This window comes from Oryx dammah, unplaced genomic scaffold, assembly GCF_014754425.2.
Source record: "Oryx dammah isolate SB20612 unplaced genomic scaffold, SCBI_Odam_1.1 HiC_scaffold_12, whole genome shotgun sequence".
NCBI classification, from domain to species: Eukaryota; Metazoa; Chordata; class Mammalia; order Artiodactyla; family Bovidae; genus Oryx; species Oryx dammah.
In genome coordinates this window covers 68,202,212-68,217,503 of record NW_024070196.1, presented here as the reverse complement: position 1 = coordinate 68,217,503, position 15,292 = coordinate 68,202,212, and the positions used below count along the sequence as shown (strand labels likewise).

General features: G+C 42.3%; 1 protein-coding gene across 10 annotated transcripts in view; it reads right to left on the bottom strand.

The window, feature by feature from the left end:
• MTMR3 (myotubularin related protein 3) overlaps positions 1-15,292 on the bottom strand; it is a 126,597-nt gene that overhangs the window by 22,957 nt on the left and 88,348 nt on the right. For 9 of the 10 annotated variants that reach the window (XR_005722987.1, XM_040251025.1, XM_040251031.1 and 6 more), the window contains 3 exons: positions 14,218-14,384; positions 3,357-3,453; positions 1,467-1,580 (listed from right to left, as the gene is read on the bottom strand). Coding sequence is in view for 9 of the 10 variants with exons in the window: in XM_040251025.1 (XP_040106959.1) it covers positions 1,467-1,580; positions 3,357-3,453; positions 14,218-14,384 (378 nt within the window). In the remaining variant the exon portion in view is untranslated. The remainder of the gene's footprint in view (positions 1-1,466; positions 1,581-3,356; positions 3,454-14,217; positions 14,385-15,292) is intronic. The other variant, XM_040251033.1, reaches the window with a different exon arrangement.

The following is a 15,292-nucleotide window of genomic DNA, read 5'->3' as shown; positions in this document are numbered from 1 at the left end:
GGGTCTGGCAGGTTACAGTCCAGGAGGTCACAAAGAGTCGGACACAACTGAGCGACTTTCATTGGGCCAGAAGCAACTTTGTACTTTCACATCTCTCCCTCTTTGGGATGGCCACTAAAATCTGCCTTCCATGGACTAAGAAAATGAGCTGGTACCTCACTAGGAATTATACAAGAAGTTTTAAACCCCTTCTTACCACCTTAGTATTTCAATGGACTTCCTCCTGGCATGAGCTTCTAACTAAGACTCACTGGTTTGGCCCAAATTCAAGGAGAGTCCATAAAGTCTGCAAATGGGGAAAATGAAATGGGGACTGTGAATATTACAAGGACATCTGAAATTGTTCCAAAACATGAGGGAATGACTTCTTAAAAACTTCACATGATTTGTGAGAACTCACTGAATTATAAAAGCAGCCCTCAGGAATACAATCTACTCCAGACACTGATTAGGAAGCCGTGGCTTACAGAGTCCTTCAGATGTCACAGCATACCTGTGAACTGAGAACATCACGGGAACAGACTGAGGTCAGTTAGGGAACTTGCTCAAGGTGCCACAGCAAGGCGTGTCAGAGAGAAGACTTGCGTTCTAACACCTGTGCTTGTTACCACACCACCACCCCTTCTAGAATTTGGCTCCCCTGACTCTCCTGCCTCTAATCTCTAGTATCTTCTAACCAGCCAAGTGCTAGCCTTCTCTAAATGCTCCCTCTCAAAACAAACTTCTTCCATGTGGCAATATTTCAACCACAAAGACAATCACAAATCTACATTCCCCATTCTCACTTTCCAGGACTCATCTCTCTCAATCCAAAGGTCATCAACCGAAGCTAAAAGCAGTGACTACGTTATCTTCCCATAGGATGTCAGAAGAGGGCTTCCCTGATGGCTCAGAGGTAAAAAATGTGCCTGCCAATGCAGGAGACACAGGTTCGATCCCTGGTCCTGGAAGATCCCACAGGCTATGGAGCAGCTAAGGCCCCTGTGCCACAGCTACTGAGCCTGTGCTCTACAGCCTGGGAGCCACTACTGAAGGCCATTGACCTAGAGCCCAAGCTCCGCAACGAGAGAGACCACTGCGATGAGAAGTCTGTGGACCGCAACTGGAGAGCAGACCCCACTCGCCTCAACCAGAGAAAGTCCATGCAGCAACGAAGATCCAGCGCAGACATAATGAATAAACGGTTTTAAAAAACAATGTCAGAAGGATCCTGAAATAGCAAATCCAGCCATTTTTTTAACCAAAATTTTCTTTTCAGTGTCAACTGAATCATCAGGCAGTGTTCCAGTGAAGTACTGACCGGTACATGACTGGATGAGCAACTTTAACAATAAGGAAGTACGCAATAGCCTGGAGAGCTCCCTGAAGCAGCCCCGCCCCACCCCCAGGCTAGCAGCGCCAGAGGCACAGACCAAAGGCGCTGGGCAGCAGCACAGACCAAGCTGGGCCTGCCCAGGCCTCCTCACCTGTAGACGACAGCAGGGATACGCTTCCAGGACCGGAAGCCTGCGACACTTTCCAGTTCTTTGTCAGTGATCCAGGCAGGCACTATGAGCTCCTGTGGATAGCTTCCACACAGCCTAACAGGGACGGTGAGGAAGAGGGAGAAGGGAAGGAGGAGGAGAGACTCGAGTGAGCCAGGGTAAGGGTGTGCATCAAGCTACCCCAAAGCCAGTTACAAAGGCAGCAAGGAGCAAGACTCGAAGTTCCGCCCTGCTTAATGGAGTGGGCTGCCCTAAGTGTTATACATCTCAAGTGATACTATCTTGGATTGTTCCACTTGGTGCTGCCTTTTAGAAATCTGGCCATCTTAACAATCAATGAAAAAAGGGAGTTGAGAGGCACTCTCTCTACTGTAACTGCTGTAACCGATGTATGGGTCATTTCTAACTACACAGGTACCCAGCTTAACTGCAGAGGTAGAAGTCTGTGTTACTCTACCAGGCCCTCAGTCTTTCAGGGAAACATAAGAAGTGCAAGAGCCCACAGTTTCAACTTCCCAGAGACCTCGTAGGATTACTAACGTGTTGCTTGATGTGAACCAAACAAGGTGTCCTGACTGTAGGTGACAGGTGCAGCTGTGGGAATACAGATGCAGCATGGCGGGTCAGCCCCACCTGCATACACCATCACAGCCCCATTAAGCCAAGTCAGTGATGTGAGTATGCTATTAATCATCATTTCTATAAAACACACTTCAGAACTACACTCAAGGCGGGGGGGGAAGCCAGTGTTTATTTTATCTTATTTTATTTTATCTTACAGTTGACTTACAGTGTTGTGTTTTAAAAAGCTGTTCTCATTAGGGAAAATATTAGTAGGTGTTTTGTTTGTCTTATGTCACTCAATATTTGGATCACTATACTCCTGTCCTCTAAGTATTACACTACCCAGTAGTCAGCTCTTCACCAAGTGTGAGCTGCTCACTTGGCAGATAAGCAGTCTCCAGTATAGGAAAGGTGGGTTACACGTGAGCAAAGCCTGTCACAGCCTCAGGCTCCCTGAGGACCCCCCTCCCACCTTGATTCTCTCCTTTGACTTGTCAGCTGAGAACAGGCCAAGGCATGACACATCTGTAGCTCCTGATTCTTGGCAACACCTCCTTGGCCAAGGTCCATGTTAAGAGCTGTATATAGTAATTAGCTGTAGTTTTTCCAGCAAAAAAATGAAATGCTCTGATGGCTACCCACAAACAGTCCAAGAAAATAGCTATCATAATCTGAGGCAGCTGGAAAGATACCAGAGCGATTAATGTCTCTAACTGCTGCAGGGAAACTTAAGAGGAGAAGGAAACGTTAACTTAAAAATTCTGGACAATTTTCTTTCATTTTATAGAAATTTGAATCACCAAAATCACAGTTAATTAACTGCCCTTCCCTATCAAAGTTCTTATATGTTCCAAGGAAATATTTAATAATGGTTACATTAATATTTAAAGGTTACACAATCATAGCTATGACATTAGTTTTAGATCAATGAATTGAACAGAATAAGACTTAAGCCTTTTCATACGATCTGGGGTAAAAGTACGTAAAAACCAGCTCCTAAGTGTTTTATCAAGTAGTGATGAGGACAACAGAAACTGCATGTCTGTAGGTATCTAGACGTACATGTGCCAGAAGAGAGGCCTGGAGGGGACCGGAAGGAAGACTCCAGGATCCTACTAAGTAAGAATCTCTTTCCACTCCAGTGATAGCAATGGAAACAGAAGGCTCAACAAGTACTCTGAAAATCATGCACTTATATTTAACAAATAAAACTGTTTTGAAGAAAAATTTTAAATTCAAATGTTCTGCCACATGAGAATTGGAGTTTCTTGAAAAAGCAGCTGTCCACAGGGACCAAATACAACTCACTTGTACTTCTCATTGATGTTAGAAATCCTCCAGGCGTTGTTCATATCAAAACCCATCCGCTCCACTTCGTTTTTAAACCTTGACGTTACATGTTCCCCTAGGGACCAAAGACAGGAGAAAGAAATGAGTATGATTTTGCAAAACAGGTGGAATAAAAGCACTGGTACCCTTAGTTTTTTAAAGTATTGTAATAAATACCATATTTAGTTTTTAAAAAAATCTCCTGCTGGGATAAGACTATTAAAAAAATGAGGAAATTAATTCTGATCAAGAATATTATCTCTTCAATTAAAAATAAATTAAAAAAGGAAAAAGGAATTAATAATATCTCATCTAATCACTACTATCAAATTTAAGGGCAGTATCACTGAGTGCATGTTACAGAGGATAAAACAGACTGGGGAGATTATTATGGCAGCTCTGTCTGATCCCAAAACCCATGTTCTTGTCACTATACTGGCTAGCTTCCTATTTCCACACTCAGACTGATGGTACACATAAGAAATAAAATCAGTAAGTTCACCAAGACGAGTAATATAGATCTGTAACTCCTCACGAGAAACCCTCTGGGCCAGATTTCAGAAATCGAGCTTTCTGGATTTTAAGGTGGTATACGTATTATCAGTTCAGTTGCTCGGTCATGTCCGATTCTTTGAAACCCCATAGACTGCAGCACACCAGGCTTCCCTGTCCTTCACCAACTCCTGGAGTTTGCTCAAACTCAATGTCCATAGAGTTGGTGAAGCCATCCAACCATCTCATCCTCTGTCATCCCCTTCTCCTCCTGCCTTCAATCTTTCCCAGCATCAGCATCTTTTCAAATGAGTCAGTTCTTGGCATCAAGTGGCCAAAGTATTGGGAGTTTCAGCTTCAGCATCAGTCCTTCCAATGAATATTCAGGACTGATCTCCTTTAGGATAGACTGGTTGGATCTCCCTTCAGTCCAAGGGACTCTCAAGAGTCTTCTCCAATACCACAGTTCAAAAGCATCAATTCTTCGGCGCTCAGCTTTCTTTATAGTCCAACTCTCAGATCCATACATGACTACTGGAAAAACCATAGCTTTGACTAGACAGATCTTTGTTGGAAACACTGGGTTAATGATCGCAAAAGCATTAAACAAACATTAACATCTTTACAGTGAAATACATGGGTAACTCAAACTAAGTGGGTTAAATAAAGCAGCAAATAGCTAGCTCAGATCAAGTCAAATCACCAAATAAAATTAAAATCTTTGATTTTCAGAACCTTATAGATTACAGAATTGCAGTTAAAAGACCATGGGGTTCCCTGGTGGCTCAGTGGTAAGGAATCTGCTTGCCCATGCAGGAGATACGAATTCAATCCATGGTCCAAGAAGATCCCACATGCCTCGGAAGAGCCAGGCCTCTGTGCCACAGCTATGAAGCCTGCGCTCCAGAGCCCAGAGTCGCAACTACTGAACCCACAAGCTGCCAGCTACTGAAAGCCTGCACTTCTACAGCCCATGCTCTGCAACAAGAAAGGCCACTGCAAAGACAAGCCCGTGCACCATAGCTAGAGAATAGCCCCCACGAAAAGCCAAGCAGTAACAAAAACCCAGCACAGCCAATAAATAAATAAAAGATCATAGGACTTTAACTGCCTGTATCCAGGAATCTCAAGAAACACCATACTTCTAACTAGAACGCCGAGCATTTGTAAGAATATCCACCCAAAACAAGTATAACCTGCCTACATTTGCCCTCATGGATTTGGCTCCTTCTTCCTTAAGACAGCGAGATACACAGGCAGAAATGAACCAAATATAAAAGTCATTAAATCTGAAGTATTTCCTTCCATGAGAACACAGTCCTAGAACAGTAATTTTATAAAGAACAAACAACAAAACAAACCACTCAGCAGAACCTCTAACATATACATAGCATTATAGGCTATAAAATAAACACTGGTGGGCTCTGGGAGAAACTACAATAACGAAAGCACAAAACAGCCAGCACTGGTGATCCGAGTTTTGCTCTCCCCGGGAGAAGAACTTCAGAATAGGAAACAGCAACTACGTGAATGAAGGACAAGTCTATAAAACTATTTCCCATTTAAACTGCTCTTCTTGAGCTTAAACTAGGTACTGTATGTTTCCTGAAGGAGAGCTATAAAAAGATGAGGTTCAGAGATGCAAGAGGAAATAATCAACTGAATCTATTCCATTCTGGCAAAGTTTTAAAAGTGATATAATCTTTCAAACAGGAAAAAGCTATCTAAATTGGGAGTGCCATCTGTCTACAAACTGTAAGGAATGGTGACCATCAAGAATTCGACAGGGAGTCTTTTCACTTAGAATCACAATACAAAAGCTGTAAAACTATGGCAACTTTCAAGTTCATTAATTAATGACAAGTTTTCTCCCAACTTGGAATATAGTTCCAAGTCTCTGAAAAATGTAAAAAGGTATTTACTTAGTGGTCATTTACATTAGTACTTCTATCTTAATGGATACCCAGACACCCTAAATAGAATCCTATAAATTTAAGAGTAACCATCTCCACCTCCCTCCCCTCCTCCTCAGATAGTTTTCTACATAGAACCATTGCCCAAGAATGGGTTTAGAATTCCCATTCCCAGCATGAAACTGAGCTGCAAACATATACTGAGTAGCCATCATTTTAAAAAATCTGTTATTTCATGCTCCTTGAGAACAAAGAATGAGTTTAAATTCTCTTTGTATTCTCTAAAGCAGTGACTTCATCAACTTTGAATTCGACCATCACAACCTATAGTAAGAATGTTTTACACCACAATTCAATACAACGTATTTTTTGAGAGTTTCATAGAACAATACTGACCCTTACTGTGTGTGTGACTCATTGACGTTTTCTATCCTAAGTGTTTCATTTCTTACTTCATTTCTTAAAACTTCGATTCCATGACCCGCTGGTGGATCACAACCTGCAGTCTGAAAACCACTGCTTGAAAAAAAACCGGGCAGCAGACCTTACATACACAGAGAAATTCAACTGGCTTCTGCTCACCCTGCCAGACAAGTGCAAGCCAAGCACCAATACTGCAGGGTTTTCCTCAAGAACTCCCCTCTTAGAATTCTCATATACTCCACCAATTCAACATCAGATATGCTGTGATCCCCAATTTATTTGTTGCTTTTTATTTCCATTTTGACCCTTCCTATGGGCCTTCCCCATCCCCAAATAACAGTCTGTACCTCTTTAACGTTTTGTATTTCTTATACTACATACAGTCAAGCAATTATTTTAATGAGAAAAAAAACTTTTCTTTAAAGCAGTAAGTCCCTCTACCCTAAATACAGTTATCAACCAGCAGTCTATAAAAATTTCCCCCCAAAAGTCTAGCTCCCGGGGTGATTCTGAGTACTCACTGACACCTACAATTATATGTAACCTAAAGGCCTGGGGCAGAAGGGCCAGGCCTGTACCCAGGATGTGAGGAAGATCAGTACCAGAGTCAGAGAAGGTGAGAAACAGCCTCCAGATTTTCAAATATCGAGAGAAGAACCCTTCTTTTATGTGAACACAGGGCCCAGTCCAGTTGTCTAGATGCACAATTACTGGACTGCGGTCAAACTTGGAAAGCAGACTCTGCTGACAAGGGCTTTTACTTCATCTAGACAGGCAGCTGCACAACAGTATACAGCCCAGAGTCATGCTGTTCGGGGTTAATCAAAAGGTGCTTATCAGGCAATTCATAGAGAAGAAGTCAGAGAGGCAGGTCTGACGCCACTACACTAGCAACTCGACTGCCCAGCCATCCGTCAGACACCAGATTAACGCTCACGTCCAGAACCACCGCCAAGAAGACAGCTGAAACGAGAAGGGTGTGGAGCATACAGCTTGCGTCCATTCTTATTTAGACTTTGAAATGGGGCTAACAGCACAGTCAAGAGTTTTGCAATGAACTCCAACAGCATTATGGAGACTTCCTTCAAAACAGATTAAGACTTTGAGCAACGTGGTCACAGGATGGCTGGCTAACTATGACAGGTTCAACAGTCAGAAACTAAGATTTACACAAATACCAGGTAATGATATAATTTTCCCATTTCCCTCCTCTCTGACACATTCTACTCTTAACAGGCTAGGCAGAGAAGAGTCCATAAAAGGTTTTAATAACTTCTGAAGGACTAAACTAACTTCTACCCTTCAGAGTCTATGCCTGTGATCTCATGTCCTGGGGCAGGTTTTAAAATGGCATGACTCTGAAACATTTCAGGTGCTGTCTCACCTAAAGATGACTTAAAAGAATGTGGTTGTCTGGTCTGCTCCTAACTGGTGAGTAATGCTATAGCCACTACCAATACTCAACAATATTGGGTAGAGACAGAAGAACTAGGTTGACTGGCTTTAAAAACGCCACCACAGTATTTTTCATGGGCGAGTTTTCCTCTGTACTTCACAGTGAAAATATATGAAAAGAAAAAGGCATACATATACACATGTATTCAAGCCAAGTCACTGAAGTTCAGTAAGATTGCATATGACTTGTAGCAGGTTGACTTCAGTGTGGAACACACGTAGTAACAACAAACTACAACCTTCAGTCATAGAGTCAGTTCCAATCAGTTACAATGGTATCATTTTACATATTCATACTTTCCCAGATGTTTTCATAAGCATGACACTTAGGAGGCACTCAAGCATTCACTGAACTGAAACAGAGCTGATTTTCAGAATATACAGATCAGCCTGGGCAGGAAGAAGAAAAATGTCCCACACTCTGAGGAACACAGGAAACCGAAGTAGAGAGAGGACACATGGCTTGCCCAGCGCCATTTCAAAGATTAAATGGCAGAATGCAGGTTTGAATTCAGGTTTTCTAGTCCCTAAATCAGTATTTTGCCCCCCAAATGCCCCTCCATCCACAAACCCATGAAAAAAGCAGGAAACTGCAGACGGAAAAAAGGGCTGGGAGCCAAGGCCACTGCAGCTCAGGACAAAGCCAGCTGTAGTCAACAAACAGGAGCAAGTCTGACCTGGAACACCTTAGGAATATTCTAAGAGCTGACTCGAATCCTAAAGAAACTAAATCATCAAGGAAAGAAGGAATCACCTAACGATGAGGAATTTGCAGTCTGTGGTTGTGAGAGAAACAGGTTAGGTCAAATTCAAGCCTTGTTAACTAAACACTGTTAACTAAAACTAAAAACACTGTTAACTGAACACTAAAGCCCCAAAACTAGGGAATGCCTTTTGGAATTAAGAGCCTTAAACAAATCAAAGTTCTTACATAACATAATACAAGGTACACACAATAACTTCTTAACACAATACAACAGGGTACACCCGATAACTTCATTATCCAAGGAGACGGCAGAGATTAAACAATCTAATACCTAAGACATACTGGGAGGCTTCCCTGGTGACTCAGTGATTAAAGAATCCACCTGCCAATGCAGCAGATGCAGGTTCGATCTCTGATTCGGGAAGATGCCACATGCCACGCAGCAACTGCACCCGCAGCACCACATTTAATGAGCCTGTGCTCCAGGACCCGGGAGCCACAACTATTGTGTCCAGGTGCTGGAATTCTTGAAGCCCATGCTCCACAGCAAGGGAAGCCATGGCAATGAGGCCTGCACACTGCAACAGAGAGCAGCCCCCGCTGGCCACTACCAAAGGAAAGACTGCACAGCAGCAGACACCCTGTACAGCCAAAAATGAGTAAGTATTAAAAGAAAAAAAAAAGACTCCGCCTTGCCCACAGACTCCCTGGTCTTCCCCGGTCTGGGAAGACCTCACATGCCACGGAGCAACTTGGCTCGTGCACCACAACTCCCAAGGCTGTGCTCCAGAGCCCGCGAGCCACACCTCCCGAAGCCCACCCGCCTAGCACCCGTGCTCCACAGTGAAAGAAGCCACCGCAGTGAGAAGCCCGTGCACTGGAATGAAGAGCAGCCCCTGCTCGCCACAACTGGAGAAAGCCCACGCACAACCACGAAAACCCACCACAGCCAAAGAGTAAAGTCTGAGACATCTGCATTAAAAAAAAGGAAAAGATGTAACGGGGACTTCTCTGGCTGTCCAGTGGTTAAGATTCCGTGCTTCTACCGCAGGAAGCACAGACGTGACCCCTGGTCAGGGCAATGCGGGAGACTTGGGTTTGATTCCTGGGTTGGGAAGATCCCCTGGAGAAGGGAAAGGCTACCCACTCCAGTGCTCTGGCCTGGAGAACTCAGTCCATGGACTGTATAGTCCATGGAGTCGCAGAGTCAGACACGACTGAGCGACGTTCACAGGGAATTAAGATCCCATATGTCATGTGGTGTGGCCAAATAAAAACAACTTAAAAAAAAGATGTAATGGCTAAAAACTTAGCAAATATACATGTAAAATTCACAAATTTGATTGGACATAAAATTACTTTAAAAACTCAAAAAAAAAAAAAAAATGGAAAAGACCCATAAACAAACGAAAACAACCCAATGGCATATAAAGAAGGAAAAAGAAAGACGGAACGGATACGGGAATGAAATGAGAGCGCTTAGGCACATTCTCATCACCTTCCGAGGCTTGTTGTCGACTTGTGGGAACCACTGTGGGTTCGTTCCCCTGGCTGACCAGGCGTGTGGGAAGCTCAGATTCCTAAGACTTTCCCTGAGGCTCCCCAAGGGCAGCTGCCTGTTTTTCACCTCATATCCACAGCACATCATACAATCAATTCCCAATAACCAAGAACTGCTTTCAAGTTCTGGCTCTGTCAATACCCTGCGGTTCAGTTCAGCTGCTCAGTCATGACCAACTCTTTGCGACCCCATGAACTGCAGCACGCCAGGCCTCCCTGTCCATCACCAACTCCCGGAGCTTACTCAAAGTCATGTCCATCGAGTCAGTGATGCCATCCAGCCATCTCATTCTCTGTTGTCCTCTTCTCCAGCCTTTTCAATCTTTCCAGCATCAAGGTCATGTCCAATGAGTCAGTTCTTTGCATCAGGTGGCCTAAGTATTGGAGCTTCAGCTTAAGTCCTTCCAATGAATATGCAGAATTGATTTCCTTTTGGACTGACTGGTTTGTCTCCTTGCAGTCTAAAGGAATCTCAAGAGTCTTCTCCAACACCACAGTTCAAAAGCAGCAATTCTGCAGTGCTCACTTTCTTCATGGTCCAACTCTCACATCCATACTTGACTACTGGAAAGACCATAGCTTTGGCTATACGAACTTTTGTCAGCAAAGTGATGTCTCTGCTTTTTAATATGCTGTCGAGGTTGGTCATAGCTTTTCTTCCAAGGAGCAAGCATCTTTTAATTTCATGGCTGCAGTCACCATCTGCGGTGATTTTGGAGCCCAAGAAAATAAAGTCTGTCATTGTTTTCCCATCTATTTGCCATGAAGTGATGGGACTGGATGACATGATCTTCGTTTTTTGAATGTTGAGCCAGCTTTTTCACTCTCCTCTTTTACTTTCATCAAGAGGCTCTCTAGTTCTTCTTTGCTTTCTGCCATAAGGGTGGTGTCATCTGCATATCTAAGGCTATGATGTTTCTCCTGGTAAACTTGATTCCAGCTTGTGCTTCAGCCAGCCCGGCGTTTCACATGATGTACTCTGCATATAACTTAAATAAGCAGGGTGACAATATACAGCCTTGACGTACTCCTTTCTCAATTTTGAACCAGTCCGTTTTTCTATGTCTGGTTCTAACTGTTGCTTCTTGACCTGCATACAGATTTCTCAAGCAGGCATGGTGGTCTGGTATTCCCATCTCTTGAAGAATTTTCCACTGTTTGCTGTGATCCACACAGTCAAAGGCTTTATCATAGTCAATGAAGATGTTTTTCTGGAATTCTCTTGCTTTTCCTATGATCAAACATGTTGGGCAATTTGATCTCTGGTTCCTCTGCCTTTTCTAAATCTAGCTTAAACATCTCCAAGTTCTCGGTTCATGTACTGTTGAAGCCTAGCTTGGAGAATTTTGAGCATTATTTTGCTAGCATGTGAGATGAGTACAATTGTGCGGTAGTTTGCATACTCTTTGGCACTGCCTTTCTTTACAATTAGACTGAACACTGACCTTTTCTAGTCCTGTAGCCACTGCTGAGTTTTCCAAATTTGCTCGAATATTGAGTGCAGCACCTTCACAGCATCATCTTCCAGGATTTGAAATAGCTCAGCTGGAATTCCATCGCCTCCACTAGGCTTTGTTTGTAGTGATGCTTCCTAAGGGCCCCTTGACCTTGCATGCCAGGATGTCCGGCTCTAAGTGCTTGGTCTCACCATCATGGTTATCTGGGTCATGAAGATCTTTTTTGTACAGTTCTTCTGTGTATTCTTGCCACCTCTTCTTAATATCCTCTGGTTCTGTTACGTCCATACCGTTTCTGTCCTTTACTGTGCCCATCTTTGCATGAAATGTTTCCTTGGTATCTCTGATTTTCTTGAAGAGATCTCTAGTCTTTCCCATTCTATTGTTTTCCCCTATTTCTTTGCACTGATCACTTAAGGCTTTCTTATCTTTCTCCTTGCTATTCCTTGGAACTCTGCATTCAGATGGATGTATCTTTCCTTTTCTTCTTTGCCTCTTGCTTCTCTTCTTTTCTCAGCAATTTGTAAGGCCTCCCCAGACAGCCATTTTGCCTGTTTGCATTTCTGTTTCTTGGGGATGGTTTTGATCCTGGCCTCCTATACAATGTTAGGAACCTCTGTCCACAGTTCTTCAGGCATTCTATCACATCTAATCCCTGAATGTATTTCTCACTTCCACTGTGTAATCATACGGGATTTGATTTAGGTCATACTTGAATGGGCTAGTGGTTTTCCCTACTTTCTTCAATTTAAGTCTGAATTTGGCAGTAAGGATTCATGGTCTGAGCCGCAGTCAGCTCCGGTCTTGTTTTTGCTGACTGTACAGAGCTTCTCCATCTTTGGCTGCAAAGAATAGAATCCATCTACTTTTGGTGTTGCCCATCTGGCGATGGCCATGCATAGTCTCTTGTGTTGTTGGAAGAGGGTGTTGGCTATGACCAGTGCATTCTCTTGGCAAAACTCTGTTAGCCTTTTACCTGCTTCATTTTGTACCTCAAGGCCAAACTTGCCTGTTACTCCAGGTAGCTCCTGACTTCCTACTTTTGCATTTCAGTCCCCTATGATGAAAAGGACATCTCTTTTTGGTGTTAGTTGTAGATGGTCTTTTAGGTCTTCATAGAACCATTCACCTTCAGCTTCTTCGGCATTAGTGGCTGGGGCACAGACTTGGATTTCTGTGATATTGAATGGTTTGCCTTGGAAACAGAGATCATTCTGTCATTTTGAGGTTGCACCCAAGGACTGCATTTCAGACTCTCTTTGTTGACTATGAGGATTGCTCCATTTCTTCTAAGGGATCCTTGTCCACAGGAGTACATATAATGGTCATCTGAATTAAATTCACCCATTCCAGCCCATTTTAGTTCACTGAATCCTGAAATGTCAATGTTCACTATTGCCGTCTCCTGTCTGACCACTTCCAATTTATCTTGATTCATGGACCTGACATTCCAGGTTCCTATGTAATACAGTTCTTCATAGCATCAAACTTTACTTCCATCACCAGCTACATCCACAATTGGGCGTTGTTTTCACTGGCTCAGCCTCTTCATTCTTTCTGGAACTATTTCTCCACTCTTCTCCAGGAGCATATCACGCACCTACCAACCCAGGGAGTTCATCTTTCAGTATCACATCTTTTTCCTTTTTCATACTGTTCATGGGGTTCTCAAGGCAAGAATACCAAAGTGGTTTGCCATTCCCTTCTCCGTAGACCACGTTTTGTCAGAACTCTCCACCATGACCCATTCGTCTTGGGTGGCCCTAGTCATGGCTCATAGTTTCATTGAGTGGGACTGTGAAATAGGCTTTGCCTCTGAGTCTTCACTTCCCTGGCTCCCAAAACAGAAACACCAGGCTACTCTGACCGTTTGACAAGGTCATGAGAGTCAAACAAAAGTATAAAGAACCTTTAAAAATATCTGTTTGCTCTGATTTAATTAAACATATGAACCAAAAGCTCTGACCAGTAAATGAGCCAGGGAACAAAAGGATACAAGCCTTGTTAGATTAGCCTCACATGTTTAACACAACCCAGAGCAGGAGTGTTAAGACTGAAGGTTCAGGATTGAAAATTGAGGTTTAAAGGAAAAAAATCTCTAAAGTAAACCGTATTAGAAGGAAGCTCACATCGTTTCACAGCTTAGCAATTCAAGTCATTGTTTTCAAGCTGAACATATCTTTTAAGACTCAGTGATAGATCAGCAAACTTCTATTTATGGCAACACATAATTTATAGAAAATTACACACAGAGAAACGACATGAACTTGGTCAGAGCCATTTTTGAGAGAGAAACATGGTGAGTATGACAAAGATTTCATAAGGAGTCAGGAAGTCTGGAACCCAGACTCCTAGATTACCTACAAAAGGTTATCTAGGACTTGAAAATTCAAAGACAGCAAAAGGTCACTTTGTAATCCATTATTCTGTGGCCTTACCTCACACCTCTACCTTTGTTAATGCTACTTTCTCTAAAATTCTTTTCTCCATTCTATTATCAATAACAGTTTTCCAATCTTCAAAGCCTACTCAAATGCCACTTCTAACATGAGGTCTTCACAAACAGCACTCATGGCTCCCTTCCAGTGGGTTTCCATAACACTCATACCCTCAGTATTTTTAGTCAGTCTCAGTAAATTGGGATGTCAATTCTTCCCCATGAAAAGTAGAAAACACCTTATAATGAGCTTAAAAGAATGATGAGCACATGCTGGGTGCACCGTGAAAAGTACACTGATTAATAAATACGTCAATTTTAGGAGTCTCATTTCCTGTAAGGGTGTCTCAAGCAGTCATTCAGTAAAGCCACCATTTGCACATTTAGAAAGGCCTACCTGGCCTGCACAGGTCTCCGTGTTGCTCTTTTTCACTGGCGTAGACCTCCATGCACCAAGCATGGTATGCAAACGAGAAGAGGTCTTCTATTTTAGCAGGTGGTCGGATTGCATTGTTCAGTCTCTTAAGCCACTCTTGACACTGCTCAAAGGTTGAGAACTGACACCTTTGTAAAGCCAAAGAAGCACAAATGTGATCAGAAGACAGCTGACAATGAAACCTAAGGGAAGCCACCATCTCAAGAGTGCCTACTCACAGTGAAACGATAATTACAGTTAAAAAGCATTAGTATAGAGGTGGTCTAATGTTTATGATTTATAATTTGAAAAAACACATCCAACAAATTTTAGTCAATGATGCAAAATGTCAAGAAGAAAGCTAGACATGTGGAAAAACTTTTTTTTAAGACGAATAAAATCTCTTCTGAGACTGATTAGTGAAAATTGTTAAAGTAAAATAGCAGTCCCTCTTCCAGGAATGGGGTTTCATTCCACTTCTCCCACCAAAGCTTTATGGTTGTCCCTCTCAAGAAATATGTTCCGTTTTTGTTTTGTTACGACATATCACGCCAAACTCAGAAACAGTTCACAGTGTTACTTTTAGCCAATTAGGGAATAATTTCAAAAGTAATCTACTTAGCAATTAAAATAAATCAGCAACTTCAGATTGAAAATCAGATACATTACACTGAAACTCTCAGCTGTGACCATGTAGAGACCAAAACAATTCTATTATCAAGTGCAATTTTCAGTGCACATATATAACTAGGAGATTAAAATAATTTAAAATAATTAAAACTAAAAAATACTTAATCTTTTCAAATGCAGTATTTAAAATTGAGTAATTAATACTCAAGCTTTTTAAACTGTAAGTTATAACCAGTATCTATCAAAAGCAAGCCAAATCTCAATGGCTAAAAAGCAACTTAAATATTTACCTTAAAACCAAGGAGGAATCAACTATACTCCAATAAAAATTTGAAAAAACAAACAAACAAGGTGGTCACTTAAACCTCTCTCTCATCCCAACTAGTGTGATTTATCAACATGCCCACACAATGTTTACAGGCACTCT